Source organism: Penicillium cinerascens (genome assembly GCF_028974065.1).
Source record: "Penicillium cinerascens strain IBT 15544 chromosome Unknown scaffold_4_segment0_segment0, whole genome shotgun sequence".
In the NCBI taxonomy this organism is placed as follows: domain Eukaryota; kingdom Fungi; phylum Ascomycota; class Eurotiomycetes; order Eurotiales; family Aspergillaceae; genus Penicillium; species Penicillium cinerascens.
Window position 1 is genome coordinate 25,704 of NW_026695297.1, and position 27,949 is coordinate 53,652.

A 27,949-nucleotide genomic window follows, 5' to 3' on the forward strand; every position below is an offset into this window, starting at 1 on the left:
CTCCACTTTCCTTACCTCCACCTTGTCGCCTACCCACAACGCGCCCTCTACTAGACTTCGCCAAAGCCCACGCCAACCTAAGCCTAACCTAACCTAACCCGTAAGTAGGTTGGGCTTTGGGCCTAGTTTTGAGTCCACGATAGGCCATAGGCTTTGCCTACTGTCTGGGAGAAGGACTGGCATTCAAAACCCTGCGCTCGAGCATCCTGCACACCTTCACTCGCCGTTGTCGATATGACCTCGCCAATCTTCTCAATCTCTTCGAATCTTTTCAACCAGAAATTCCACCGATCCATGCTCATCGGTCCCTCCGTCCAAAGCCTTCCTTCTCTCTCTAATTCCCAGGACTTTTCACCTTTCTTCGCGCCTTCTCTGAATCTTTCCCCGGCCACCTTGATCCACACCGCTGCAGCAGGTACCTCAAAGTCCCACACTGCATCCTGGAATTCCAGAGCCTCCAAGATCCACTCATAGCCCCAGCTCAATGGCAAGAGGCCATCTTCAGCATTTGGTCCCGGAGCAGCCATTTCACAAGTTGCCTCCACAAAGGCCAGGTGTACGTGGGTCTCGTACCTTTTCGCTCTTGTGGCTGGATCACGCGTTGCCAGCGCTTTGCGCCAGTGACTCTGCTTCCATCCATCTGACCACGAGTTGCCGAAGCTCTAAGACCTTTCCAGACTGGGTCGCCGTCTTCTTCGTCTGTTAACTGGCTAGGTTACTTTAGAAGGTCGACGAGGGCGAGTGTGTGGCTTTCGAGCAGCTCAAAAAGCGCGTCTTCGATTATGCCTAGTGCGCGGCTTCGCAGGTCGGCCTTCTTTTCAAAGGCATGGGGCTTCGTTATGGCGACAGCTGTCTCGGATGGCTTGGAGTCGCCTTTTAGGTATGCTTTGAGAGCCGCAGCTTGATAGGTATGCGCCCCTGTCTCTTCCTCGCCGTCCATGGGTGCAGTGTGTCGGTCGAACCAAGCGTCGGCGGCGGGAGAGCCGAAGCCGTCGAGCTCGATCGATTTGCACGTTATTTCTCGAATGTGGGTGTTCATGATGAAGGAGCGTGAGTGTTCTTTAAGGGATGCCTTTTGAGACTTTGAGCGTTTAAGAGATGAATAGTCACTATGCTGCGCTGCTGGGACGGGTGATGTAGTGAGTTGCGTTATTTTCGAAGAATGAAAGTGCGGAATAGCGGCGATACCGGAAACTTCGAAGGGTGGAAACCAGGCAGCAGAATCCGGACCAGGGTCACACACCTATCCCGATCACAATCGAGGAGGCGCAGTATATTTCTCCGTTTTGTTGCAACAATAGCGATGTGCCGAGAGTGACATCATTAGGCAAGAGACTTTGCGGCGCCGCCAAGCCCCATCAACTGCATATCTGGGATCTAGAGGCGAGACGATGTTACCTGGCGCCTGGTCCGCAATGACAATATGATCTTCTCGGAACCTCCGTCACACCAAGACCCGGGCAGTTAAACAGGCGGGTTGACATACGGGTTGACACCACTGAAGATAATACCCACTAGTATTGATGGCGCTCTCTCACTCTGACGGCTGACGGCCTTAATAGAATCCTTCTAGCCTTTTGTGCAAACGAACTATGTAAACTGGCAGGGTACGAAGTTGAGAGTGGTCAAATGGTTTACAGCAAATACCGAAATCAGTTTCATCGCTTCCTTCTCTTGACATTTCATACAAGCTTCTCCAGAGGCACACTAGACACTTCCGTTTAGTCTACCGCCAATTCCTGCTCTTGACACTATCTTGAATCGTTTTTCTGTAAGGCTAGGACAAATGGGGTGTTGGGTGGGTCTAGCCAAGACATTTATAGAGTCAAAGTGAACAAAAATGGTGAAACTGCTTCGATCTACGCTGTATGCAGAACTATTTACAGAGCATTGCAGTAGCTTGCACCCATACACAGCCTTCAAAAAATGGCGATCATAGCATCATATTTTAACCTTGGCCCCAGTCCTCGCGCGATATAATCTTCCTCTCTATGCCGATCGGCGCTCCGACGGCCATATTCTGTAGGTCCGTGACTGCGAGTGTAGGACTTTCACCCAGTTTTTGTGACTCCGTCAGTACTTATAAGAGAGCCTTTTCCGACTCGAAGATTCAAGCAACAAGCGCACAGACATAATTTCAGCATCAACAGTTCAGTTAGGACCCCTAAGCTAATCTTTTTCTACTCAATCTCTCCAACCGTAACAATGAAGTTCACTTTGGGTACCGCCTCCATCCTCTTCTTGAGCCTCACCTCCGCTGTTCCGGCCGAGGACTTTGCCAATCTTGAAGAACGTGAGGAGCCCTCCAACGCACCCATTGACGTACATTATCCCTCGGTCAACTTGAAACCTTCCCATGCCGACTGATATCTCTTGCAGTGGGATGGCCCGAACAACTATGCGTCCATCAAGTGCGGCAAAAATAATTATGATGGCCATGATATTTACCTTGCCACGCAGCACGCCGTAAACCTGGGCCTGCTGAGCCCCCCTGAGACGCGAGGCGCGAAGAGCTACCCGCACCCGTTTGAAAACGATGACAGCAACGGTGTGAAGCTGCACTTCCTTGCTCACTGCCCGGAGCACGACATGCACCGGAAGGAGTACCCCCTCGTCAAGAACGGGCCTTAAAATGGTGGCAAGAATAATGGGAATGAGCGTGTCGTGTTTTACTACGATGGCAAGACTCAAGGTATCGATGGTCACACGTTGGTCTACTACTGTGGCTTGATGACCCATGAAGGTGCGGCGCAGGGCGGTTTTGTGCAATGCCCCGATGGAAAATAGGCTTGCGCTGAATGCCATACTCAGGCTCCGAGCGTTGATACCTGTCTGTGAAAGAACTTTGGAGGTAGTTGGGCTGAGTGGAGGGGCTTCAATCGAAGTAAACTCACCAACCCCAATTTTTTAATAAGGCGGTGCCTTTGTATCCACGCCAGCATTATATTCAGAATGTAATAAGTTTTGTGTACAAATTTGACACGGACCTTTATTGCGAAAACTCGCAGTGGAGGACCGTCGAGACTTCCATCCCCTTTGCTTCAAAATTCGTACAGAACGGTCGAGAAGAGCAATAGAGTGATCATTTCGTCCAGTTTCAGTATAAACAGTGAAAGTGGTAGTATGTTTATTGATCATTATTGGCTAAAAGACACACCCCACCCAGAATCGCACGTATTTCCTAATATTAGGCATCCCCTAACCCCCAAAAGGTGTTGCACCCGTCCAGTAAGAGCTTCATAGTTCTGACCCTTGTTCGCCCGGTACACCTGAGGAGAATGCACTCTACGGCCCAACTTTTTTCTGTCTTCAAACAATAACCCTAAATAGAGAACCAAAATGCATTTCACCAAACTTATAACGAGGTAGGATTGCTGGTCGTGCTCAATTAGTAGTCGGGCTCCTGAAGTACGAGTGGACTGCCCCTCTTTCGCTGTTTATATCGGTGTCGACGGGCCGTATTTCTCGCGATCCTCGTGGGTATGTTGCGGCCGGCCCTCATCTTGAGCCTGTTTAAATGCAGAGAGCGGCTACGCAGAGATTTCTTTCGATCTTTCTTACCCTTTATGACCTGTATGATCCGGACTTGAGACAAACACCTCGGGCAGATCGGAAAAACTGTATTCGATACAATATTAAAATTATGCCAGTAATGTGCGGTTGGCAATTAGTGTTGAGTCTCCAGAAGCGGATAATCTCATTGGTGTCATACATGTATATTCATTCCCGTGATGTTATGTGTTTGTCCGGGTTTCTGACACTACTGTTAAATTATTGATACACATTCTTCCAACAACCAAAATGTAGCAGGTGACTACAACACCACACTACTCGGGTGGAGAGAATTATAAGATGATCAGAAAGCTATCATCCACCTAATCCTCAATCTGGTTTTGTCTTTTTATGATAATAAAACCCGGTGGCAGGAAGGACGAAATGCTCCTAGCCAATAGAAACTCGAACGAAAAACCTGGAGGATGGTCACATAGCTGATATATCAAGATACAGAATACGAGCGCCACAACCCTTATAGCATATTTATCTTGGTATCAGACGGATAGGCATACTCAATTGATTTCACTTTCCTTTTGTCTTTCAATTATTATCCAAACCGGTGGCAGGGGGTGCGGTCATACCCTCAGCCAATGGAAACTCGGACGAAATCATGTGCTATCCTACAGTCAAGTAGCTCAGTCAGGTCAAGATGCAGCCAACCCAGTGATTACCTTGGATGATAGGTAATGCTGAGGAAGCAGGATGATGCCTAGGGGGAGAAGGAGGACGACGCAGGGCATGTATGGTGGATTTAATGTAAAATACATTTTGTCGGAAGTGGTAGTATACAGATGAGAGAAATAAATAAATGACTTGGGGTCCCTATGCAGCAGGGTCGTCCTAAGAGCAAATATTTAAGACGACTACCCTTCCGTGGAAGTATGCCACCATTGGTAGATGGATGGAGATAAAGATATAAGATAGATAGAGAGAGAGAGAGAGATAGTAGATAGAATCTCCCTGGTCTGCCCTCTATGACAGAGAAAGGATAGTGGGAGGTAAATTGAAAATGAAAGCTCTGGTTCGATTCAGTTTGGGTTTGAACCATATTTATAGATGATAAAATTCCGTTCATCCGAAATGAGTGTGCCAAGAATATAGACTTCATAAAGTGAGGAACAGGCCTAATAAGCATGGTTATGTATGCTGGTGTGGATGGAAAGCATAGTAAATACCAAAGTGAGACATAACTGAGAGATAATTGGAAGCTTCTGGAAATTTGCATGTATACATACATACACCTAAAATCCTGACATGTATATTAAGGTATTCTAGCGCGTAGTCACTATCCGTCCATTAGGTAATTAGGGAGAGAAGGATTAGAACTATTAACGCTAGGGTTAGACTAAGTAAGGGATTCAGAACTATAAGTATACGGACGAGAACTTTAATAATACGATTATAACTAAACTAATCCTTAAGGAAGAGAGTTCATTAATTACAGGAGAGTGCATTTTATTCCTTTGTGCGATCAAGTGGCGCTGGCCTTTATATAGGTTCTCGGGAAACTCTCTTATGGAGTTCTAGTATACCCGATTAGGTATCCGAGTAGCTTTATATTGTTAAGGGGCCGTAACACCACCGGCGTCCCGAAAGTGTCAACCAGTGACGGCATTAAAAATAATTGCGAGACAACAAAGTAAGTCATCTGCAATCTATCAGCAAGCTACGCTAGCCTAACCTCAGCTAGCCCAATTAGTTTCAACCAGCCCCATCCAGGAGAAGGCTGGCAAGCACTAAGCAAAGTCTTGTCTTTCGTCAATGTTACCGACCTCTTCTAATGCCTCGTGATACCACTGCTCACGAAAGAACGCGCTTCTGGTGTACTCGGCGATGAAGTGTCTGCTGGCCTGGATTGATTCCACACCTGCCGATTCTGATATCATTCCCCACCGTCGGTTTTTCCTGACTTGAATGCATATTTGCCTGCCAGATATCCACGCGTCGTGTAATTCCACAGCTACTTGTGTCACTGTGCTCGATACGCTGGAGTTCTGCCGATTGACAAAGACCGCTGCTGATCCTCGGACCACTGTTGCTATTCGCACTCCGCAGTGGCGCAGCTCGTTGCACGTTTCGGTAGACTCGCCGGTAAAGATGCCGCATGGTGGGCAGTATGCTAGCTATCATGTAGATGGAGGGTTCAACGAGGGCGTAGATCATAGGACCCCCTGAGGCGTACCATGTTGGGTCCGAGAATAGCGGGACTGTGAAGAAGACGGAGAAGCGAAGCGCGCATGTTATTATGCCCCTATGTCGTATCAATAACTTTTCTTCTTCATCTAGACGAGACGCAGAAGCAATCGAAGACGAGGCGTGTAACTTACAGCGAAGCAGCCAGAAAAGTAAGAATATGGCCAATCTTTTCTGATGTATGCATTTGCAATTGGAGAAAAATCAGCCACGAGAGCACCAGCATCACCACATCCGTGACTAGACTCGGAATGCTATATGTCTTATAAAAAAGCATGACGTCTCCACAAGTCCCACCGTTGACATCAACCGCCTGGGTCCAGAAGTACCTGAAAGGCCGGCAAATCGAAAAGGCTAGGATGAAAGAAATGAAGCCTTGAAGGATGACAATCACACCCGTGCCAACGATGACGCGGCGGTAACGCGAGACTTCGAAGACTTGGTAGTAGAGAAATAGAGCGGCAAGCTTGGCGAACATGACGGCGGGTGTGTAGGTGAATTCGAGGACTTTGGATAGTTGCAGCCAGGTCTGAAAGGTGCTCACTGGGACGGCATCGACGTGGTACCCTACGCCGCCTATTTTAACCATTACTATCGAGCGTTAGTGTCCATCACTCATTCATCAAATTTCCCTATCTTGACATAAGCCATCGCAGCTTCATGTCTGGCTTTTTCTCCTCATGGATTGGAAAATGCTCAATGCTTCCACCTCATGCATATTCTCAAATCGTGCTTCTAAAGCCCATAGCCAATTCGAGAAGACAGGATGGGAAAGACTAACAGATTCCCGTCGCCGCACTCCCCTTACAAAACACATAGCACAACGTATTACACACCACCATGGGCATTCCCACGGCCTTGGGGTTGAAATATCGGCTCACGTAGAACACTAGTATGAAAAATGTATCAATCACAATGAACGCGATGCTGAACCGCTAGTCCAGACCTGGATCATTCGTCTCGGCTAGGTACTCTGACGACCCCGCGCTCGAGCCTGCCATGGTAGATAGAATAGGCGTTTGGGAGACAGCACATGCGAGGTTATTCACAGCGGATGTCGTGCTAGTGGGTGAGTTGGGGGACGCACTAATTTTACGTCTCGTGTCTAGCCCTGGCACGCCCCCGCGGGTGACCCTCTGCTTTTTGCCTTGATCCCCACTTGTCATTACCAATGCCCAGCCCATTAAGTAGAAATATATTAAGCCACCCGCCAGGAGGAGGTGCGGGTGGAGGGTAACATCCCGACCCTGAGTGTTGGAAATAATTGGTGCCCGACCCTCCGAGGGTCAGGGTCCCACCGTGACTGATTTTAGGGAAAAAAGTCACGTTTTAGGCAGAAAAGTCATACTTTAGGTGTCAATCCACTTAGTCATTTGTCCCAAAATAGTAGGGTGTGTCCTAAATAGGTAATATGTGTCTTATGCGGGTTATGTAGTTGGACCCTCGGAGGGTCAGATTCAGGGTCAGGGTCGGTGAGGTTGGACCCTGACCCTCGGACCTGCGGGTGGAGGTTCCTGACATTGGACCCGCGGGGGGCGCACCCACAACGAGAAGCGGTGTGGGTGGGTCGAAGGTAGGCCGAAGGCACGAATACTTTTCTCCTCGCGCTGTTCTTCTTTTACAAATTCTTTCTGGAGCTCTTTTCCCACCATACAAACGTCTCCTTCTCAGGATCTTTGCAGCTCTTACAGGATTGGGTCAATATGGTCAACCTTCGTACCTTGATTGGTCTTGCATATTTGACACAAGTCGCTTTTCTAGGAGGCAATGCGCAAACTCATAGTTCCCAGCTTAGGGACGTTGTTCCTAAGCGTGAGGATCTCTACGTTGGCGGACGATACACGAACATCACGGCAAGTCTCGATTCCCATTAGTCCTACGCGTATCTAAGACTAGAAAACAGGACAATGCAACCAATTCTACATCAATGGCTATGATAGGGCAAATTTACGTCGAGAAGCTTTCTCCTCAGCCAATCCCAGCGAACCCACCACTTCCCATTATTTTCATTGCAGGTGCGGCTCAGACCGGCACCAATTTCCTTGATACTCCAGACGGACGGCCAGGATGGGCATCCTATTTTATCTCCAAAGGTCACACAGTCTACCTCTCAGACCAGCCTGCACGCGGCCGCTCCTTCTGGTTTCCCGGAGAGACAAGTATCGGGTATATTGGCTCTCCTAATTTTGTCTCTGATATTTTCACCGACGTACAAAACAACGGCAACCAATGGCCACAGGCGAAGCTTCACACGCAATGGCCTGGCACCGGTCGCATTGGCGACTCAACTTTCGACGCTTTCTACAGGAGCCAGATGCAGTTCCAAACCGACCGCTTCATAGGCGAAGAACAAAATGCGCAGGCATATTCAGCTCTAGTCGACCTCGTAGGCGACTGTTATATCATCAGTCATTCGCAGGCGGGTGCATACGGTATCTTCAGCCAAACACTATGACTCGCTGAAGTGGTTAACGATTGAGTAGGCTGGAGGGTCGGAGACATGCGCCCAGACCTAGTCAAGGGTATTGTCCAGCTCGAGCCGTCTGGTCCACCGTTCACGCTCCGCCCGCCGTTCGGAAATGGCCCAGCTTTCGCTTTTGGTCTCACTGACCTCGCAATCGGATACGAACCGTCTGCAGGAAAGAATGCCGAAAACATTCAGACGACCATCGAACCAGCAATTGACGCCGATCACGACGGGTGCATCATGCAAAAGTTCCCAGCGAAGCAGCTGACGAACCTGGGCAAAATCCCAGAACTTGTTGTTACTGGCGAAGCTTCGTTCCATGCGCCATACGATTACTGCACCGTCAAGTATCTGGAGCAAGTTGGCGTAGACGTTGAGTACGCGGATTTAGGCAAGGAGGGCATTCATGGCAACGGACACATGTTCTTCATGGAGAAGAACAACCTTGAGATCGCAGACCGGGTGTACCAGTGGCTGAAAATGCACTAATCAACGCATAATAAAGAATCAATGTCCTCGGTGCATTGTTCCATGGTGTCTGCAACTTTAATGTAGGTCATTGACTGCCAGGAAATAGCTGAGTTCGTGAAAGGAAAAAGCCAAGTCCAGAATTGGCACAAACTCCTTGATCAGGTTTAGCTTCCAAGTCTACGGAGTAACTTTCAAAACCTTGGCATACGCCCCCCACTTTGAAACTTATAGGTTTTAGTAGCATTGAGATTCTAGGGCAAAGTAGTGTGTATTGGTAAAGATAGCTAAAGAAAAGATAAAATAGATATAAAAGCGATCAGAAAGGCGGTGCTAAATAGTAAAAAGAGGTAGAAAGCTAGTAAAACAACTATAAACCCTTGTGGAGATACTCCCGTTATGGCATCCTCCACTTCGAGATTAGAACTTATCCTCAAGTCGCTAATATGCACTAAGAAAGTCGAAATCACTTGCGCGAAAAGGAAAAGTCTAAAAACAAAGGAATATCACTTAAAAAGAGGTATTTCCCTCGAACTTTCTATGATTCGTGAATCTAAGAAAAAATATAAGTTATCGGTTTTAGAAAACTCCTAGTAACGTAATTCACTACCCACCTACCCACCGCAGAACACCTTATTAAATGTCCGGTTCGCCTCTACACATACTCCCGGCTACACGTTGACCTATTGAGCCAGTCCAATCCTTTACTTCCCGGAAAAGCGCTGAGGGGGACACGAGTTACTACGTAAGTGGTCTACTCCCGGCCACACGTTGACCTATTGAGCCAGTCCAATCCTTTACTTCCCGGAAAAGCGCTGAGGGGGACACGAGTTACTACGTAAGTGGTCCGCGCACGCTCACCTTGTCCTACGAAGTGGGCCTAAGTTTTTATCTCAGTTCGCCCATTTTGTCGGAAATAGTGAAATCCTCGTTTAGATTTAAGGATTTGCCAAAGTAACTGACCCTTTTCTGCCCACAATAACCGTATCTATAGGTGAGCTCTTTCACTATAATAAAATTGACAAAATCCTTGCTAGACTAAACACTCGCTCTAGTATCCTTGCAACAAAGTGTACTACAGGCCTCTCTACTATCTAACTATCGATTCTCTCGTATATTTCAACTTTTTCTCTCTTGATATTCTGTTCTAGCAGGCACATAATATCTTTAGTTTGGATACAATACAACACCTAATTGTATCTACGTCTCCTAGCCAAAATGAAGGCTATTATAATTCAGAGGAACATTCGGAGGAACTCGAGGCCGCGAGGCTTGACGGCTCTACCGCGACTGCGCTAGATACCGAGATCCACAAATCCTATAGCCAAGACGGAAATTACGAACAATAAGATGCGAGTATAAGTATAGGCCGGAAACCGTCTTATCCGTGTTTCCTATTGTGGGTTGCGCTCGCTAAGTTTCAAAGAGAGTTTTCGTTCTATTATCTTACGGAGAAATTATGTTAATTGTTCTCACGAGTCTAGCCAACTTGGTCCCGATGTTGAGATCACCGTCAGCCGCTAAAATAGGACTATAGGGGTGAAAGCCACTATTCCATAGTATACAGAGGATGCTTGAGCCGGAGAACTATGCAACCAATATAAAAAACAAAATCAGAAAAAGAAATATCCCAGATAAAATGGACTTTTCGACTTATTAGAATACTCGCTTGGGTTTGAGTACATACTGATTTATGGGAAACCATGTTTGCTAGGGTTGACCTAAAGAAGAGGGATGGTCTGAGAAGTTTACCACCACCTAGAACATCACTTACGACGAAGCGCCGCGACGCCCGGCCGTCGATCTTGTTCTTGTGTCGATTGAGCTAGGTAGGCAGAGGACGTGGGGAGACATTCGCCCGTTTGAGCATGGGTCAGTCCACTATAAAATTGGAACGACGAATGATGCGCGATCGCCATTATTTCGAACGCTCCGTCTCTTGCTCAGTGAGGCCACCTGGGCCGACATCAACAGGAAATTAAAAGACCTGGAAATGGAGGTGCTTGACATCATAGGCTGGTCAGACCTAGATTCCGCCGTGGAAACCTTGACAAGCAGAGTTAGTCTGGTAATCTGGCGGCTGGTCCCAGTTGCGCGACTGTCTCCTTGCAGAAAACAATGGTGGGAGCCCGAGTAAACCGCCTTGCGTGACTCATATACATGGGACTGGGATAGGTTTCAGAAAAAAGGCCAGCCAGAGGCTACGGAGGCCGACGCTCTTGCCATGAAGAATTAGAAGGGCCTGCGGTGGCTGCCTGAGATGTTTAGCAAGATATAGTTCTCTAAAAGAGCCTAGCCTCTTTATATTGGCATCATTTCGGAGCGTGACCGCAAAAATGAATCAAATTTGACTACATGCACTACCTCTTTTGCAGCAAATAACGGTTAAATTCGCTGCTACGCTCAACAGAATTGACGGCATCGAACATCGTACGGAGTCGTCAAACTCAGATCCCGATAAGAAACAAGCATGGCGAAAATCAAGCTTCAGCCAAGTTCAAGCCACGGAAGCACCCAAACTTGCCCAGCCTTGCCGACCTTGGAAGCCCCGAGATCCTTTTGTATAATTCGTATATGTTCAAAAAACTACGTGAAAATGGTTACCGTTACAGTAAAATTTCCACTCCGACGGAGGAGTCTTTTTGGGCTTTTATACCATTAACCAAACCGAAATCACGTCTCATTGGAAGCTCTGTCCTAAAATGTGCGGTTTTCTAACCTCCAGGTCCAAAATCATCTGCCCAAAGAGACCGTTGACCCAAGCGAACCTCAAAACATCATTAGCACACAGAATCCATTCGGCTGCAATTTTCTTACCATGGTCTGGTGTAATCGCTCTGGTTGTAGGAGTTGACACTTTCATGCAGAAGGCCTAGGACATCGTTTGGCATCAGCTGATTATTCGAGATGGAAAGCCTCTCCAAGGATTTTTTTACCTAGACCATTTGTACTGCGGAGCAGCTGCTGTAAATTGCTTGTTATTTCGTCGTCATTGTTGGATGTAAGAATGCGCACGACGAGTGCCATAGGCCAAACATATCCTGGTCCAGTATGTACGCTACCAATTCCAGTGATAACTGGTCCTTCCATGTAATATGGATTGTTGCTGCTGAGGAGAATCTCCCGTGTGGCCTGATATACACTACCGTTCTCATTGAGATATCCGAAAAAGGGAGCAGCCAATAAACTTGGAATGTTGGCGTCATCCATGATGTTACGCGAAGAGTATCCATCTACTTCAAAGGCGTAGATATCCGATTGACATGGCGCAGAGATAGCTGCGATTCCGTACTTGCCAATGGCCGCGCGGATCTCCTTAGCAAAGCTCTGCATCTCGACGGCTAAGTCTGATTCTTTGATGGCCTTAGCTATCAATGATGCCGACTCGAGATATCGTGCAAACATCATGTTTCCTGGAATGAAACCTTGGAAGATGGTCGCATCGTCTGATGGGCGGAAAAAGGAACGAACCAGCCCTGTACCAGAGCGGAAGGGGTTTCCCATTCCATTATTGTCCTGGGTATCCTCGCTGTCGGTGGTTTCACGCGTAAAAGCGTAGGCGCTAGGGTTCACACTACCATTGGCTCCGTACGTGCCGATACGCTGGGCTTGAGTTTCGTTGAGGATTTTTCGCACCGCGGTCCTCCACTGATACTTCCCAAAGAATTCAGCGTCCTGTGTCGCACCAAAATAATTTGTCGACACCGCTAGAAAAGCAGCAAGAGAGTCAAGCTCGTACTTGCATTCAAATACAGTCTGGTTGCTGTAGGGTGGAGTGACCGTGTCGTCATTGGCGGCGCTGTTCACTGAAGGTGTCAAACCAGATTCTGTTGGTGGCTGAAATGCCTGGCAATATGGATATTCCAGTAGGTAGCGCGATTGAAGATTGATCACCCCTCGATACAGCGCGGCGAGGGATTGCTCAGAGTCACTTGCGGTCAACATGGAAAGGTAGGACTGAAGTTGATTAGCCGAATCCCGTAGCCACATTGCATCACTGTTTATGATCAGCTTTTTTTTCTGAAGCTTAAACGATAGAGTAGAACCTTTACGGACATATCTCCCGTTATTAAAAAGCAAAGTTCCTCATCAAGGTTGTCGGCGGCATAACCCCGCCATTTGATGGTTGTGTCCAGGGTGTTGGGCCAACTATTTTCAAATAGCCGATACAGGTCAGGATCTTTAATGACTGACTGCATCCGAGTGATAGTCTTCTCGATCTCAGGCGAATTAAAGGTCCGACATCCCTTTGGAGGACGCATATATGAGAGATGGTATTTTCCGGAGGAAAGCGGCGCGTGTTTAGTTGATGCGAAAGCCGTGTAGTCGGTCGGACAGCTGATATTGACTGCGGCCACGACAGTCGCCGATGCCACTAAGAGCAGCCATGACCACATTTTGAGTTGTAGCCTTGGCATATTACGCCAAAGAAGTTCTAGTGGGTGTGGGCGCAGTATTGTCAAGGGATATCTTGAAAGTCTCTAGACGGCACAAACGACTATCGGCTTACCACCGGGAGCTCCAGTATATACGCACCGGTGTGGGGAGGCTACGGGTACCACCCTAATATGCAACCTAATTGTGGGGTGCCGCGGGGGTTAAATCTCTACGTCACGCTCATTTCACGTGCCCTGAGCGGGCAGGCTACCCCTGTCGACTGATATCGTCATCATGTTATGTACCTCGATGATTGTAACATTGAGGCATGGAGTTCGTCAATGAGATGCGTATATATTGGTCTCCAACAGTGGATGCACCTGATGACTCCCAGCGTCTTTGGCAACTATAGCCATTGTAAATCGCACGAAAGCCGGCGATATGATCATGAAAGCATTTGAAGGCCACGGCCGGCAATCTAGGCATTTTTGAGGTGCTTTATCCTACAGAGGACGTGCGATGCACGGCAAATAAAACGCGCTCTTCCTATACTAGTTTAGCCCCGAGTCGGCATTTTCCGTGTGGTGCCTTCTGGAGGAAAGCGACACTTATCTTGGTTCTGTGAGCATTAGTATTACATAATGCGGGGCGAAGTTTAAATTGCACCACCTCTTGCCAGGCGACAGCTTCCTCAAAATGATGCGTTGCTGTTTTTACCGCAAGCAAATACTATCAGACAATCACCGAAGCTGACGGCAGAGCAATTTGTCACCTGTTTCTATGATGAGCAGTGTATATGAGACGAGGGTGGAACACATTTCTATGATTAATTGAAATTGCGGAATAATAGATATTAGCGTTGGCAAAGGTTGAATGAAAAGGACAGATCTTGCGGATACCGCCATAAGTAAGCACCCCAAGTAATCACCCGCACTTTTAATTACTTTCTTTTCTGACGCCATTTTGAGCCCAGTGTGCCATAGTTGCTTTTCGCGTATAAGCTTCGATCCGCTTCTAGTCATCAAGTTGAACATGCCGATTCTCAACTTATCTTTTTTTTTCTTTCAATTTAGCACTTTCCCACAATTTATCGCTCTCCCCGGTAATGTCTTCATCTATATCACCTTCTTTGCTTCTTTTCAGGGGAGTTCCCTTATAGACACCGGGCAGCGGTGTAGGAGAACATTTTTATATACATTTCTCTTAGAAAATAGTTCTCAGGAGAAGGATATAAATATCCCCCTGAAAACGAGCAGAAAAAATTATCAGATTTTACTATTAATTATCTGTCCATCTTCTTTTCATCTGATCATCTACCCCTTCATTTCTCAAAAAATTATACCCTTTCTCTGAGAACTGTTTTCTGAGGAAAACGCATACAAATCTGTTCTTTCACACCTCTACTCGGTAGTCCATGAAAACGCTGGACTGGCGTAGCAGCGGGATGTTTGAACAACCCCGACCTGACAGTACAGAAGTTCATTCAGTGGCGCGGGGAGCGGTTCTACCGCACCGGGGTTACGACACATACATTTTTCGCTTATGATACTAAATTACGTCGTAATCTATAGCATTATTTGACCTTTTGATTGGCGTGAAATTCGTATATATTATAGAGAGTGCTTATCAACATTAGTATGTATACCGATAGCGGAATAAATAAAAGTGGTATTCATTAAGACCCAAGATCGGAAAAAATAACATTCAATATGGTGTTCTACGGTGGCCGGGGTGGATGGAGTGGCTGGGTAGGTAGTAATTACGTTAGAAGTGATGAAACATTTTGATGCCTCAGGGACAGGGCAACCGCGGCATCATTTTAACATTCGCCACGTTCCGATAGGTTTTCGAATAGCTTCATGTTTGTCCTGGAACTGTAACAATACCAAGTTACCAGACTCGGTTCTCAACGTTATTTTCTATGTTTTTGATATTTTCGTCGGAGGGTAGAATAAATTACACTAGTGATGAGACAGATATAAACAACGTTATTTCATTAGAATATATCATCAATATTATCTGTTTATCAGAAAATGGCACCAAAAATGCACATTTAGGGGTCACTGCGGGTCGCCAAGGATAACCCTCAACAGACCTCGGAAGGTCTGGGCCACAGCCGTTAAGGTTCTACCCCACCCTCAAGAGGGTCCGGGGTCCGGATCATAGACCCACAATTTGGCTCGTTTCTAGGTCTGTCCAACTATATCTGGGCGTTTCGGTAAAACTCTGTACTAGTCCATACCGGAATAAATCCTCTTGTGATCTTGCCTTGTTAAGAGAATCCTTCGGGACTCGACTGGTACAAAGACAGTCTTTCCATGTCAGTAAAGATTTATTGAAAACTCGCTTCCATGGATTGAGTCATGACAAGCGATATTACATTACGCGGCGATCGTATCCAGTCGGCAAATTAGGGACAAAACGCTTTTAGCTATTCACACAATTCAGCCTCAATGCGCTGCCGGTCACGGATTCCCCTCTCCCTATAACTATCGATATTTTGCCGGTCATCCCTTTGCACTAGCCAAGTGCCCGTGCGCCCAATCAAGCCCTAAGACCGGGTTACATGTGTTGCCGAAATAGTTAGCTGCCAGGCAATAGTTATTTTGAAACTTGACCTTTGAATTGGCTAGCAAGTCATTTAGGCAGAATGCGTTCTCCGACATGTCTGACTGGTTCCTTCTGTTTCGCTTCCACCACAGTTACCCTGATATAGGCAATGATCGTTACAAAAAGGCCCAGCTCCCCAGGGGCAGGTATTAGTGTTCCAAAGATCCTTTCGCCAGGCCTATCTGTCAGTTTGAAATGGTCGTAACAGCTTCTTCAGGACAGCATGCTCTCTCCCAAAGACGTGCCCAGCTCGCCGGGCCGTCTGGAGTTAAGGGACTCCTCTCGAACCTTCGAATTTTCGCTATCGCCATATTCGCCTCTCTTGGTGGTTTTGTCTATGGCTGTGAGAATTTTTGACTTACTTTATTGCCTGTTATATCCGTGCTAATTGAAGAGAGAAGATAATCAAGGAATGTTCGGGCAAATCTTGAACATGACCTCCTTCTCTGCTACGGTGCATCCTGATTCGATCACCAACCCGACTTCGAGGGGACTTTTGACCGCGTACGCATACAATATCCATGGACTCAGCGGCATAATCGCTATCCGGCTGACTGACAAGTGAATAGTATTCTTGAACTTGGTGCTTGGGTCGGCGTCCTCATCAACGGTATCCTCGCTGATCGCCTTGGACGTAAGTTGGCGACTGTGTGCGGTGTGATTGTCTTCTTGCTCGGCGTTATCGTTCAAGCTTGTGCTAAAGGACCGTCCTACATACTTGGCGGCCGTTTTGTGACTGGTATGGGTGTCGGCACCCTTTCTATGATTGTGCCACTGTAAGTGTGCTATCTGGAGAACTACTTCCAGTACTCGGCTAATATTCCCTCTAGGTACAACGCGGAGCTGGCCCCCGCAGAGCTAAGAGGATCTCTTGTGGCGCTTCAGCAACTTGCGATTACTTTTGGGATCATGGTATCGTACTGGATAGGTAAGCCATTATTCGCAGTTCAAAGCGGTTTGTTGATTTATTTCCAGGATATGGAACAAACTACATCGGAGGTACCGGCGCAAGCCAGTCCAACGCTGCGTGGCTGGTTCCAATTTGCATTCAAATCCTTCCCGCGCTCGCGCTTGGTATTGGTATTTTGTTCATGCCTCCTAGGTACAACTCCACCCCTATGTGCACATCGAAAGTATTTCTAACGCCTCTAAGCCCCCGTTGGCTCATGACAAAGGGACGAGAAGAGGAAAGTCTGGCCGTCATCTCCCGTATCCGCTCTCTTCCTTCCGACAATGAACTGGTTCAACTCGAATACCTGGAGGTGAAGGCGCAGCATCGCTTTGAAGTCGAAACTTCGGCTGCTCGCTTTCCTCAATACCACGCTCCTGGGCTTACGAACCAGATAAAACTAGGTTTCCAGGAGTATGTTAGCCTCCTAACTAATAGATCCCTCTTCAAGAGAGTTGTTGTTGCGGTATTCATTATGGTTTTCCAACAATGTGGGTTTTAAATCTGACAGTCATAGTGGACTCAGTGGCTAATTCTCTTCACAGGGTCTGGAGTCAACGCCATCCTCTACTATGCAGCTGTAATTTCTTCCCTTCGTGTAATGTAGTCAACTTGTATCATGCTAACTGTTCATAGTTCATCTTCAAGGATCTCGGTCTCACAGGAAACACCACTTCCCTACTTGCTAGTGGTGTCGGCGGTATCCTCATGTTCCTTGCTACTATCCCTGCCGTTCTATACATTGATCAGCTTGGGCGCAAACCCGTCCTGATTGTTGGAGCTATTGGGATGGGTATTTCGCATATTATTGTTGCCGCTTTGTATGGATCCTTCAGCAAGGACTGGGCAGCCCATAAAGCTGCCGGCTGGGTTGCCGTCGTTTTTGTGTGGATTTATGAGATCAACTTTGGCTACTCCTGGGGCGTAAGTCATTTCCCACACATTTGTTCCTTGGAGACAACCATATACTGATGCCTATCATTACCACAGCCCGCAGCTTGGATCGTTGTTGCAGAGATCTTCCCGCTCGGATTTCGTGCAAAGGGTATCTCCATTGGTGCTTCATCCAACTGGCTCAATAACTTCGCTGTAATCAATTTCCCTAGTCTTCCATTCCTGGTTCTGAGTATTAACAATGACCAGATCGGCCAAGCCACACCTCCCATGGTCTCATCGATGACCTACGGGACCTTCATCTTCTTCGGTCTGATCTGCTTCATCAGCGCACTCTTCATCTACTTTGCTGTCCCTGAAACCAAGAATCTCACCCTTGAGGAGATGGACGAAGTTTTCGGTGATGAAGCCGGAAATGCCATTGAGGACCGCAACCGTCTCCTGCAAATCTACACTGAACTAGGCTTATTTAGTGACGGTGTTGTCGAGGAAAAGGCTGTGCCTAGCAGTGAAAATGTCGAGGTTGAGCCGTAGCCCTCCACCCTATCCCATAGGGGTAAGTGGGGACAAGCTGGGGGCTGTGTCCGGCAGCGTGAGCAGTCTATCAACAGTAAGGAGCGTTTTGGACGATCAAGCAGGATTTAAAACTCATGTGCCAGTAATCAATCAATGATAGCAGCTTCACCAAAGTTTGACATATTATTACTTGAGACTTTCTTGATTCAAATCCTGAGTTCCAAAGCCCGATTCTGCAGTGTGGAACTTGGAAGGCTTTCACGTCGGCTTTACTTTTTGATGCGGTGCGACCGGACGTATAGTTGGAAGCATTATCGGATCATGAAGCCATTTCCAGCAGCTCACCCTGCGGTCTATGTCTTTGCGACTGCTGCAGGAGGGATCGAAGTCAGCTTCAATAGGATACACGTATGGACCGTGCATGAATTGTTTCCGATGCGATCCATACGAAGAACCAAATTGATTGAAAATCAAGGGTGGACTCACTCTAGTATAGAAGGGTAGTTTCCGATCTTTGACAGATAATTGATGGCCAGAGGATGATTAGGTAAAAGTCTGCTCATGGCCCTCCATGTGGAGATCGGATGACGAACAGATGGTATAAACCTCATTATCCAGGCTAATATCCAACAGTAACTAATTTAACTAATTAGTTACTCACTGGATTGCTACCTACACAAGTAGTACCTTAATTTCCGATTTCAACGATTCATTCTCATTTCCCTTGTCATATAATCTTGAAGTGCCCTAAATACCCTATTGATGTCAAACTCCCCGTACGTGGAATTCGGTGGATGCCATTCTCTCATATTGCCCTTTGCGGGCTACTCATCACCTTTTGCGAAAAAGGATCACTGTATAAACCTATTCGTCCGCCTCTTGTTCCATGGCTAGGGTCCCCGTTTCCTATCCCGCGATGGCTGAAAGATAAATTTGCCTCCTCAAAGCAGGAAACGGAGAGAAGTAAGCTAATGGCCAGTAGATCCATGGCCAGCCTTGTTCCTTAGCAATAAATCCGGCGGCAAAAGGCTAAAAAGCCCTGTATGGTTTTGTTCATTAATGTTGCGTCCTATGTCTAAAACTTGAAAAGGATGACCCCAATGCAACTCATCAATAGATATATTGCATTCGACCACCCTCGCTGGTGGACAGAAAAGTAATATGTTATTTATTTGGCCAATGTGAGTTACGCATCGATAACGCTAGGGAAGAATAGTGAGGGATTTCCGCTGTGATCGGGACCAATATCTAACCGACAGCGCAGGTGAGCCCGTTAATTACCTGTGCAGCCAACATATTCCCCAGCTTCTCAAGCACCCCCTGCCAAATCGCGGTAATGAATTTGATCATTGCGGACAACCGATAGATCGATCGGCGGCCAAATTCCAAGATCAGGGGTACCAGCAGGCTCACTATATATTGTTCTGATAGTACCTAGCCGTTGTAAAGCATCAACGCATTTCTATCTAAATCTATCAACCCTAGCAATCTTATATACTATGCTCTTGACACGCGGTTTATCATTATCAACCCCATTCGGCCTATTTATATTTTGGGCCACTTATATCCTCCGGCAAAAGATGCACATCTCCATTAGCTGTCAAAGCCTTAGCGAGCGTGGCCCATCTAGCTTCAGAAAATCCAAGACGCGGATACATCTTCACAGTAACGTGATTCTCTAGCTTTATCATAAGCCGTACTTGAACACTTGAAGGTGGGGATAAACAAGTTCGCAGATAGTCGACTGCCTTCTGGCATAGGGTAGCGCCGAGCCCGTTCCCTCGATACCCTGGGAGAGTAAACAAGCTCAGCATTTGCCACCTTTCTTCTTAAGAGCCTGATTTCTGTAGTGGTTCGCCGGATTCAGGAGACAGAGTGAAGTCTTCCAAAGACAGTGGGCCGCGGAGAGTGACCTGGCCAATCGACGTGGCATCTGAGTGCCTCGATTCTTGATTGAGTGGAGTGGCGGCGCAAAGGAAGACTTCCCGATCGGTCGTAGTCAAGATATTTGTTCAGTCCGCTTCCGTGAATGCCGATTCGATTTCATATGAGGATGCAAAGGAACCCGGCGCGGCCTTCAGACCACTCAGACGGAGGTCTCGGTATTTTTGAGCTGAGGCATGTATCTCTCCGGTCTTGAAGATCCGGAAAAACGAATAATCGTGGGCGGTAGAGGTGGAAACCATTATGGCGAGGGAGAATCAGTGAACAGTGGAGAGACTCGTTGTAATCGGGGACGGATTTTTGATATTCTTATGTCCGCGATCTCACATTGGATCCCGCGTGGGTCTGAGGTGCGCTACGGTGAACTTGAAAATTGCCGGTCGCATACTTTCGGGGACAGAAAATGCGGAGAGTCGAGAAATTGTAAGGTTGGACTACTCTTTGGGCGAGCAAGAGAAAGCAGATGTAAAATAGTGCAGTAGAAGTAGTGAAGTTCAACTTCATTGTGTTCATTCTATTCAGGATACAAAGAATCAAAAGACCACTCAAAAGCCATATCGAAATCATTCAGTAACTTCGGAGGATTCATAACCCCAATTTTCATTGCAGACTGGGTCAGAAAGTCTTCCATCAGGGGATTTTGAAGGGCCATCTCTGTTGTCAACTCTGGACCCAGATACCCATTTGCCGAAGGGACAGATTTCGGGCCGAAATCGAGGGAGGAGTGGTAAAAATCACCATTATGGCCTTGTAGTCCCGCTTGTTGACGATGAAGTGATATTGATGCTTTCATTCAAAGCAGACGTCTTTGATTTGGCCTGATATTGATCAAAGACAGACGAACCCGCTGGAGATTTTCATAAAGATCCTTGGCTGCCAAGTTGTCGGGAGTACTAAGGACTTTTAACATCCCCATCGCGATATCTACCGATGCAACATCGGCTGAATTTCCCAAAGGAAGTATACTTGATATGATCAAGGCTAAGGCAGAGGAGAAAGTGTAGGTCAGAAAACCCTAAACCTAGACTTCAAGGGACCCGCTGATCCATTCATCCTAACACAGTTTGAGAGAGTATCGGGCAGCATGAATACACGCCTCACCCAAGGCACCCGAAACTGGCGGCGCATCATCATTCAAGTCGCTGATATTGTTATTTGTGTGGCCGATGAGAATGTTGAGCAGAACAGGCCGAATTGCCAGAATGGCAGACTGCCAATGTTAGCGAGAACGAAGAGAGCTGCTAGTTTCTTGACTCACATAAGTGAATTGAAGATGTATAAGCACAGTGTGTTTCGAGTTCGGTTTATCTGGATGGAGGCTGATGTGCTCTGGGAGAGATTGAACCCATTGTTTTGATTGGATCAGAAGCTTGATCACGCTGTAGAATGCTTTCGGTTGACTTCTTCCGGCTATAGTTCCGCTGTGTCGTGTGACCGGTGATTTTGGCCAACTTGACTCCCGCAGTCTGATATACAGCGCCTGAATACTGTTCACTGTAGGTATCAGAAGCCGAGGCTTAGGCCAAGGCGTGGCGCATTACCAATGAGAAGATGTGCTGAGTGAAATCTGTTGAGAAATTGACAGAAGTAGTTATGCCTGGTGCAATGTCAGTATACCGGAAATGAATTTTGATAGAATGAGGCATACTAAAAGTAGTAAACTCTCAATGTGAACCATGCTCGGCCTCTCGGGAATTATCTGAAGGAGAGTCATCGCTCGAGCGAAATAAGATGTCCCAGGCAATGTTGACACATTGGATAAGCCATGAGGCGCGGAGTACACGTGACCCACTGCAAAAAGGGCAAAGTACTTGCACTTCAGAGTTGATTTGTCAAAATCGCCCTTTCAGTAGATTTCGCATAGTAAATCCAGCATTTCTTTCCTTAATACCATAGGGAACCCGGGTTTGATGTGCCCAAGTGCGGTCTTTACCAGTAACTGAGAGTGTGCCAAGCTGGGCCATTGCACATCTTCGTCCGGCAAAGATGCCAAAGTTGATTCATCAGTATAGCGCCACTGGGGAAGATGGTCAGTCGGCGAGACATTGTCTCTCAGACAGGTTAGGTAATATCGTATAATTTAGACATAATTAACATAAAACTAGGTATAATCGATGCTGGGACCCAGGATTAGTCATGATTTCTCTGTCCCAGCCAACTTTTTCTGGGTCCCAGCCAGCTGCCCGCGCCTTCCGGGTAATCCCCATGGTCCAACAGCCCATACCCAATACCATGGCCTACAGCCCGCACGTTCTCAATGCACCTCCGGTCTACATCCTTATTCGTCACACAGGCTGCTCCGTATCCAACTCGCTTGTGTGCCCAGTTCACTGGGGGATTACGTCACCTAGTTTGTTATTCGTCCATCTGCGGGTTTCCTAAACAAAAAAGCCTCACCGTTCCAAGACGAGGCAAGAGACAACCCTGTCTTAGCTTGGTCCCGAACCCACGAAGACATATATTGATTTTCCCCTGTTTCCCTCTTGTTTCTCTCTTCTTTACCACCACGTATACCCCTCATCAAGCCTCGTAAAGTATTGCGACATGGGTCAAAAACCATCCGTCCCCCAACCTGGGGCCCGCTTTCAAGTGATCGGCGCTGGCATGTCGCGTACCGGGACAGCATCATTCAGCGCTGCATTAGAGACCCTCTTGGGTGGGCCTGTTTACCATGGTGGAACACAAATGACAATGGGTCCTCCGACCGAGATCAAATCCTGGATCCAGATTTTGCAGTATTGGTTAGACGATAAGGGGGCTGACAGACCCACGATGATGGACCTCATGCGGCACCGGCTGGACGGATTCGTCGCTGTAACCGATGCACCTTGCTCGCAACTCTTCGGGGAATTGATGGAAACGTATCCCGACGCCAAGGTCATCTGCACAACCCGTGACCCAGTATCTTGGGAAAAATCCATGTCTCAGATCCATCACGTCGCGCTGTTGTGGTTTCTGCGCGGGGTCCTTCTTCCACTCCCGGGTATGAGACATTTCGTGCATTATATCAGTCTGTTGGAAAAGCAGTGGGTCAAGATCTATGGAACCGCGAATCCCGATCGCGCCACATATGACCAGCACATTGCTTGGTTAAAAGATGTAGTGCCTGGGGATCGCTTGGTGTTCTTTAATGTCAAAGATGGATGGGAGCCGCTGTGTAAGGCACTTGGTAAGGAGGTGCCTATGGACAAACCTTTCCCTTGGATCAACGATGGGGCTGCAATCGATCAAACCGCTCGGTATCATATTCGGCGGGGGCTTACTCGATGGTCTGCAATTCTTGCCGTGGTCGTAGTCGCCGTTGCATTAGGATTGCAGATATGCTTTGACATTTTCTCCAAATGAGTTTGTGTTGGTACGGCTCGGATCATGTGTTACTCGATTACACAGCATGTTAACTAGTTAACTAACTAAGTTAGTTAGTTAGTTTTAGCGGTCTAATGTAATCCACCAATGAGCTGGACACCTGAAAATGCACCTAGGGTGGGATCAAGGCACCAAAGTTGTGGGTTTTAATCCGCGCACAGATTACACATCGAAACACCATGGTAGATATATTATTTTATAGCTCATATATTAACTCTTCAACCTTTTCCTGTTCTGCTACCTGTGCTCTGAGCTAACATCGAGATGAGACTTTCCAATAATTAGACAGGTCTGCTGTTGCTACCTTACACATTTGAGGGTGGAAGGAGGCTGGACTGGAGATGCTATTGGATTACAGCTTGGAACTAAAATCCATATCAACGCCTGAAAATGTTCGGAATATATCACATCCTAATGAAATAAATCGCAAAATTTATTCCTACCTATTCATCCAGTACATAAGTCGACAGGACCCAGATAGCTAGCATATCAGTTGCCTTACTCTGGCTTGTTATAATTACAAACCTAGGCAATTGATGCTATTCACTTGCAAATCTTGTCAAAGATCACCTTTGAAGGCTGCTGGGTTAAATCCATCACTCTCAATTCACACAAATAGGACTCGGAGAATAATCCATTAAGACCGGACAGGTAAAATTGATTCAAAGCTAATCTGCAGAGGCAAGACAAAAGTGTAATATCATTTCATGGTCGGAAACCCTGAAGTTCGCTCCAGGACATAACCGCCCTGCCGCAGCCACAATCGGGCTTATATAGCTTAGATAGAGGTCAATTGCTGCCAAATTCGCCTTCACTTGGGTCTGGGGTATCAAGCATAAGACGTGGGCACCTGCTGCACCATGGAGCCCCGGCCAGACCCTTTCCTCCAAATTTCGCTGCCTGGTAGCTCGTGGTAGACCGGCTTGATCTCTGTACCATTACCGTCTAATTCCAAACCTTGCTCGTCTGTACTGTTCTCTGTGTTAACACCATCGCATCTATTCTCGTCATTATAGCTCTCGCCGGCATCGCCACAGACCGCATCTGGAGACCAAAATCTCGGTTGTGGAGGAGGCTGAGTAGTGTGTGCTGGGTTGGAAAGGATGGCGTTATGTACTGGGCCGGAGAGCACGGATACGTCTGGCTCGGGCGAAGTTGCTTTGTATTTTGTTTTTTGGCGCTGACGGCGGATGAAGAAGAGAACTGCTGCGAGAATGAAGACTCCAACCAATGCCGCAATCGCGATGCCAGCTACGGCGCCGTGGCTGAGTGGCGAGGGGCCTCCTGAATTTCCGGCACTCGAGCATCTGCTTCCAGAGCAAGTGGGCGGGTCGGAATCCTTGGGTATAATTGTGACTATGTTTTGCACGGCTTCTTCGTTCCATGCGCAAGCCGACACATTGAAGACGCCGCGATCGTAATCGGCCGAAAGATAACTGAATGAGATCCGAAGAGATCAGTTTACGCAGCGGTCGTGACCGAGGCTTCCCACTCACGCTTCTTGCAAGAATGTCCGGCCCAGTGTGTACTGAGTAGAGTTTGCCGCGCGTTTCAACGGGAAATAATAGCTGCTGTTGTTGACTAAAGGAGGCTGTGCGGTAAGGGAGAAAGCGTTGTACGGAAGAACGATCGTCACAGCATCTCCACCGGAGGCCACATCAGATAGCCGAAAGGTCACCTGCGCATTCGAGTTGAGCAATTCCGCGTTGTGAGTGTCGTTCACCAAGTATAAACCAGTATCACTATCGAGCGTAAGCCCGAACGCCTTTTCGAAAGCGTCACACACGTTTTCGGGAAGCCAGAGATTTGGATCAGTCGAATCAATGAAGATTGCAATGGGTTCGGAAAGTAAGGTGGCTGTATTTGATCCGCTGTAGCTTATGGACTGGAGATAAACCACAAGGTCGCGGGTGATGTCGCCTGCCATGGTAAACGATACAGAATTCATAGTGAAGCGAGATGTGTCGTAGCCAGAGAAGATAAGCTGGCCATAGACTTGTTTGAGACCTATGTTAGAAAGGACATGGAATTAGAGATGAAAGCAACCACGAATAATTCCCGTTGACAACCATACTTACGGTACTTGGCACCGGCTGTATAGCTCCAGCTTAGACTTGGAATAACACCTTGATTCTTGAGCGTTGTGACAAAGGAAGGCGAGGAGAAATTTCCTAGGGAGCTGAAATTTAGTGGTTGGGGGTTAAGGCCAAAAGTTCCACTATGCGTGCCTTAAATCAGTAGGATTTCAGACAAAGGAGGTTAGAAGGTCATCTTTACAGATAGAAGGGCTCAGGAGTTGCGATGCCCGCGATGGTCTGATTGTCAAGTCTTGGTCCAGTAAGACTAATACCCAGAGTATCCAGAGCAAACTCTGCTCTTTGGGAGTATCCAAGGTTGGCCTCGAGGCCAACACCATTCTCGTTGATTCCATAAAGACCTAGTTCGTGCCAGCTGGAAGACTGATTCGCGTTGAACAAGGTACCTCTGGACACTGCGCAATCTGATGGCACTTCCGTAAACACAGATGTCGAGCAACCGTAACCTGACAGCACGACCATTGACTCTGGAGAGGCCGTAGATACAGTCGTTCGGACGGATTGTTCTGGGGTACCAACTCGAAGATAAAAGGTGCTCCATGGCCCATCATTGCCCTCGCTATATTATAGATCAGCAGATGATACAGGGCCAATTTACCATTTTTGGTGAAGGTTACAAGTATTCGCTGGGAGAGATAACGACAGCCGATGATGAACGTTCAACAATGGAAGATGCCGAACATCCCAGCGTCCAGGAAAACATTAAGGCCAACTCTACCATAATGATGTCAGATCGCATCTTCACGAGCTGAAAATGGCATCAAAAGGAGATCTTGTGGTGCAGCAATAATGAGAGTCTCAATTCAAATGTGGCTGATGTAGCGACCGGGGCATCCAGGACTTTTGTCAATATGAGAGAAAAACGCAGACCAGCACGCTAGGATAGCAACATCATTCTGCCGTTCCCAGTCTAGCTGATGACAGAACCACGGCAATTGACTCAATGAAATTGCCAGGTCACAGAGTCACAGTCCCGCTGTCGTTCAGGAACTCAGGGGAGAACATGCAGTGGAGCAGGTTTTTGCCGTCGGCCAACCTGTTTGCTGCATTGTCCGTGCGGCGGGCCCAACGTGTTGTGTATCTAATCAAGAACCGCCCTCGGAGGTGATGAAGATCTAAGGGGCAATGCTTCAGCATCATTGCTATTCCTGGCTAGACTTTTGTCTGTCATTGCCCTTCTCAGTTAATAGGTCGCTCGGCTTTTTCACAATGACTACATCGAAAGGCAATGCCTCACTGACGCGAAGAACAAAGGTCTGTTGCCATAAGTCATTATTTTATCTACTCACTGTTCACGTGGTCTCTGCTTTTGCTATTGAAATTCGAAGCTCTTAAGCAGCACTTGCTTCCTTGCTCTTCTTTTATTTATCGCCGAACCTCAACATCCGCATTGCGTATTTGCTAGTGTCTCACTTCCGCTGGTCTATTTTGTTGTGATAAGAGTTGTAGCCATGTTGTCTGTGTTCCAACTATGGACGGCGCTTGGGTAGCTAATTGTTGGGGCAATGGCCCTCTATGGTCCTGGATTGTGGTCGACCTGAATTTGAGCATTCTTAAGGCAAAACGGCTGAAACAACGAAGCTATTCGCACTTCCCACTCTCCGTTCTTCAATCCTTCAATCAACAGTACCACGACCTGTACCCTGAGCGGGCGATCAGTTTGCCTACATCCCCCTTGGGGTATAGCGGTAGCACAATTGCCAGCACTACTACCGGTTACGTGCCACCACCCAAAGTATGACAACTTCCACACCATCGTTCTTAACAACCTTATCAAGTACGACAACACCACATCTTATGAGCCGATGACCATCACACCATCCCTTTTCACTTCCTCCAATCCACATCCGACATATTGCATCCCGTAGGTTTTCTATTCTTGTTTATATTCAGAAGTAATGTGATATTTGTTGCTAATGCTGTCTTCGAAGCCCCGCCCGCACTGTCAACTTATTCTACTTGGCCAACGAATGAGCCGTACACGTACTCGCTCACTTATGTCGACGCACACTTCGATTACACCTTTTAAGAGCTTCATCATCAGTACATTCTTCTTCTCCTTTCTCTTCCTCTCTTCTGTCTCATTAGGCTTATGTGAATTAGCACATACAGTACACCCCCGTCAGTGTATATGGTCGTCAACACAATCTTTGGCTACAATACTGCCGGTCGCGCTGGGCGCTTCGGCACCAGTGTACTATTCGCCCTCTATTTAGACCATGTGTTGAATATAATTCCTAACGAGTCAGTGAAACGACAGCCCATCCTGAGCGATCTGGATACCGACTTCCCCCAGACAGAAACTGCCTCAGTGATCGCGATAGCGGCGCCTGACGGCCGGTCAGACCTTATTCTTGTGGCCCCAGATCCTGTCAGGTCTTGGGTTTCGCCATGCAACGCATGTGGTGGATTTGGGCTATTTAATCCTCCGTATGTCGGTTTTCCGCTGACTGCATGGCTGGCCACGGAGATGACGACGACTTCGATGGCACAGCCAACGCCACAGCCTATAGT

At 47.4% G+C, this 27,949-nt stretch overlaps 10 protein-coding genes across 10 annotated transcripts; 4 read left to right on the forward strand and 6 right to left on the reverse strand.

Annotated features, from left to right (window-relative positions):
* Window positions 1–122: 122 nt before the first annotated feature.
* On the reverse strand, window positions 123–1,039 carry N7498_007938 (uncharacterized protein; the record flags this gene model as incomplete). Its single annotated transcript, XM_058455000.1, has 2 exons — window positions 123–660; window positions 720–1,039. The coding sequence occupies 2 exons, from the start codon at window positions 1,037–1,039 to the stop codon at window positions 123–125; spliced, it is 858 nt and encodes a 285-aa protein (XP_058304988.1).
* A 1,166-nt stretch (window positions 1,040–2,205) lies between these two features.
* Window positions 2,206–2,631, forward strand: N7498_007939 (uncharacterized protein; the record flags this gene model as incomplete). The annotated part of the gene is made up of 2 exons (XM_058455001.1): window positions 2,206–2,322; window positions 2,380–2,631. The coding sequence occupies 2 exons, from the start codon at window positions 2,206–2,208 to the stop codon at window positions 2,629–2,631; spliced, it is 369 nt and encodes a 122-aa protein (XP_058304989.1).
* A 2,724-nt stretch (window positions 2,632–5,355) lies between these two features.
* N7498_007940 (uncharacterized protein) lies at window positions 5,356–6,749 on the reverse strand (the record flags this gene model as incomplete). Its single annotated transcript, XM_058455002.1, has 4 exons — window positions 5,356–5,806; window positions 5,883–6,339; window positions 6,530–6,637; window positions 6,695–6,749. The coding sequence occupies 4 exons, from the start codon at window positions 6,747–6,749 to the stop codon at window positions 5,356–5,358; spliced, it is 1,071 nt and encodes a 356-aa protein (XP_058304990.1).
* A 926-nt stretch (window positions 6,750–7,675) lies between these two features.
* N7498_007941 (alpha/beta hydrolase) lies at window positions 7,676–8,704 on the forward strand (the record flags this gene model as incomplete). The annotated part of the gene is made up of 2 exons (XM_058455003.1): window positions 7,676–8,180; window positions 8,232–8,704. 2 exons carry the CDS (start codon window positions 7,676–7,678, stop codon window positions 8,702–8,704), a joined length of 978 nt encoding a protein of 325 aa, XP_058304991.1.
* A 2,659-nt stretch (window positions 8,705–11,363) lies between these two features.
* N7498_007942 (glycoside hydrolase family 125 protein) lies at window positions 11,364–13,080 on the reverse strand (the record flags this gene model as incomplete). The annotated part of the gene is made up of 4 exons (XM_058455004.1): window positions 11,364–11,451; window positions 11,501–11,555; window positions 11,620–12,680; window positions 12,740–13,080. The coding sequence occupies 4 exons, from the start codon at window positions 13,078–13,080 to the stop codon at window positions 11,364–11,366; spliced, it is 1,545 nt and encodes a 514-aa protein (XP_058304992.1).
* Window positions 13,081–15,865: 2,785 nt separating this feature from the next.
* On the forward strand, window positions 15,866–18,047 carry N7498_007943 (uncharacterized protein; the record flags this gene model as incomplete). Its single annotated transcript, XM_058455005.1, has 8 exons — window positions 15,866–16,013; window positions 16,072–16,174; window positions 16,240–16,446; window positions 16,501–16,598; window positions 16,646–17,110; window positions 17,165–17,199; window positions 17,256–17,543; window positions 17,610–18,047. 8 exons carry the CDS (start codon window positions 15,866–15,868, stop codon window positions 18,045–18,047), a joined length of 1,782 nt encoding a protein of 593 aa, XP_058304993.1.
* Window positions 18,048–19,570: 1,523 nt separating this feature from the next.
* N7498_007944 (GNAT family N-acetyltransferase) lies at window positions 19,571–19,962 on the reverse strand (the record flags this gene model as incomplete). The annotated part of the gene is made up of 2 exons (XM_058455006.1): window positions 19,571–19,818; window positions 19,851–19,962. 2 exons carry the CDS (start codon window positions 19,960–19,962, stop codon window positions 19,571–19,573), a joined length of 360 nt encoding a protein of 119 aa, XP_058304994.1.
* An 804-nt stretch (window positions 19,963–20,766) lies between these two features.
* On the reverse strand, window positions 20,767–22,023 carry N7498_007945 (transcription factor domain-containing protein; the record flags this gene model as incomplete). The annotated part of the gene is made up of 5 exons (XM_058455007.1): window positions 20,767–20,954; window positions 21,033–21,183; window positions 21,232–21,453; window positions 21,622–21,816; window positions 21,865–22,023. Coding segments are annotated over 5 exons (915 nt in total), but the record flags the coding sequence as incomplete, so codon positions are not given.
* A 494-nt stretch (window positions 22,024–22,517) lies between these two features.
* On the forward strand, window positions 22,518–23,318 carry N7498_007946 (sulfotransferase family protein; the record flags this gene model as incomplete). Its single annotated transcript, XM_058455008.1, has 1 exon — window positions 22,518–23,318. One exon carries the CDS (start codon window positions 22,518–22,520, stop codon window positions 23,316–23,318), a length of 801 nt encoding a protein of 266 aa, XP_058304996.1.
* Window positions 23,319–24,168: 850 nt separating this feature from the next.
* Window positions 24,169–25,897, reverse strand: N7498_007947 (uncharacterized protein; the record flags this gene model as incomplete). The annotated part of the gene is made up of 4 exons (XM_058455009.1): window positions 24,169–24,775; window positions 24,836–25,346; window positions 25,418–25,557; window positions 25,617–25,897. The coding sequence occupies 4 exons, from the start codon at window positions 25,895–25,897 to the stop codon at window positions 24,169–24,171; spliced, it is 1,539 nt and encodes a 512-aa protein (XP_058304997.1).
* Between the last annotated feature and the right edge of the window lie 2,052 nt (window positions 25,898–27,949).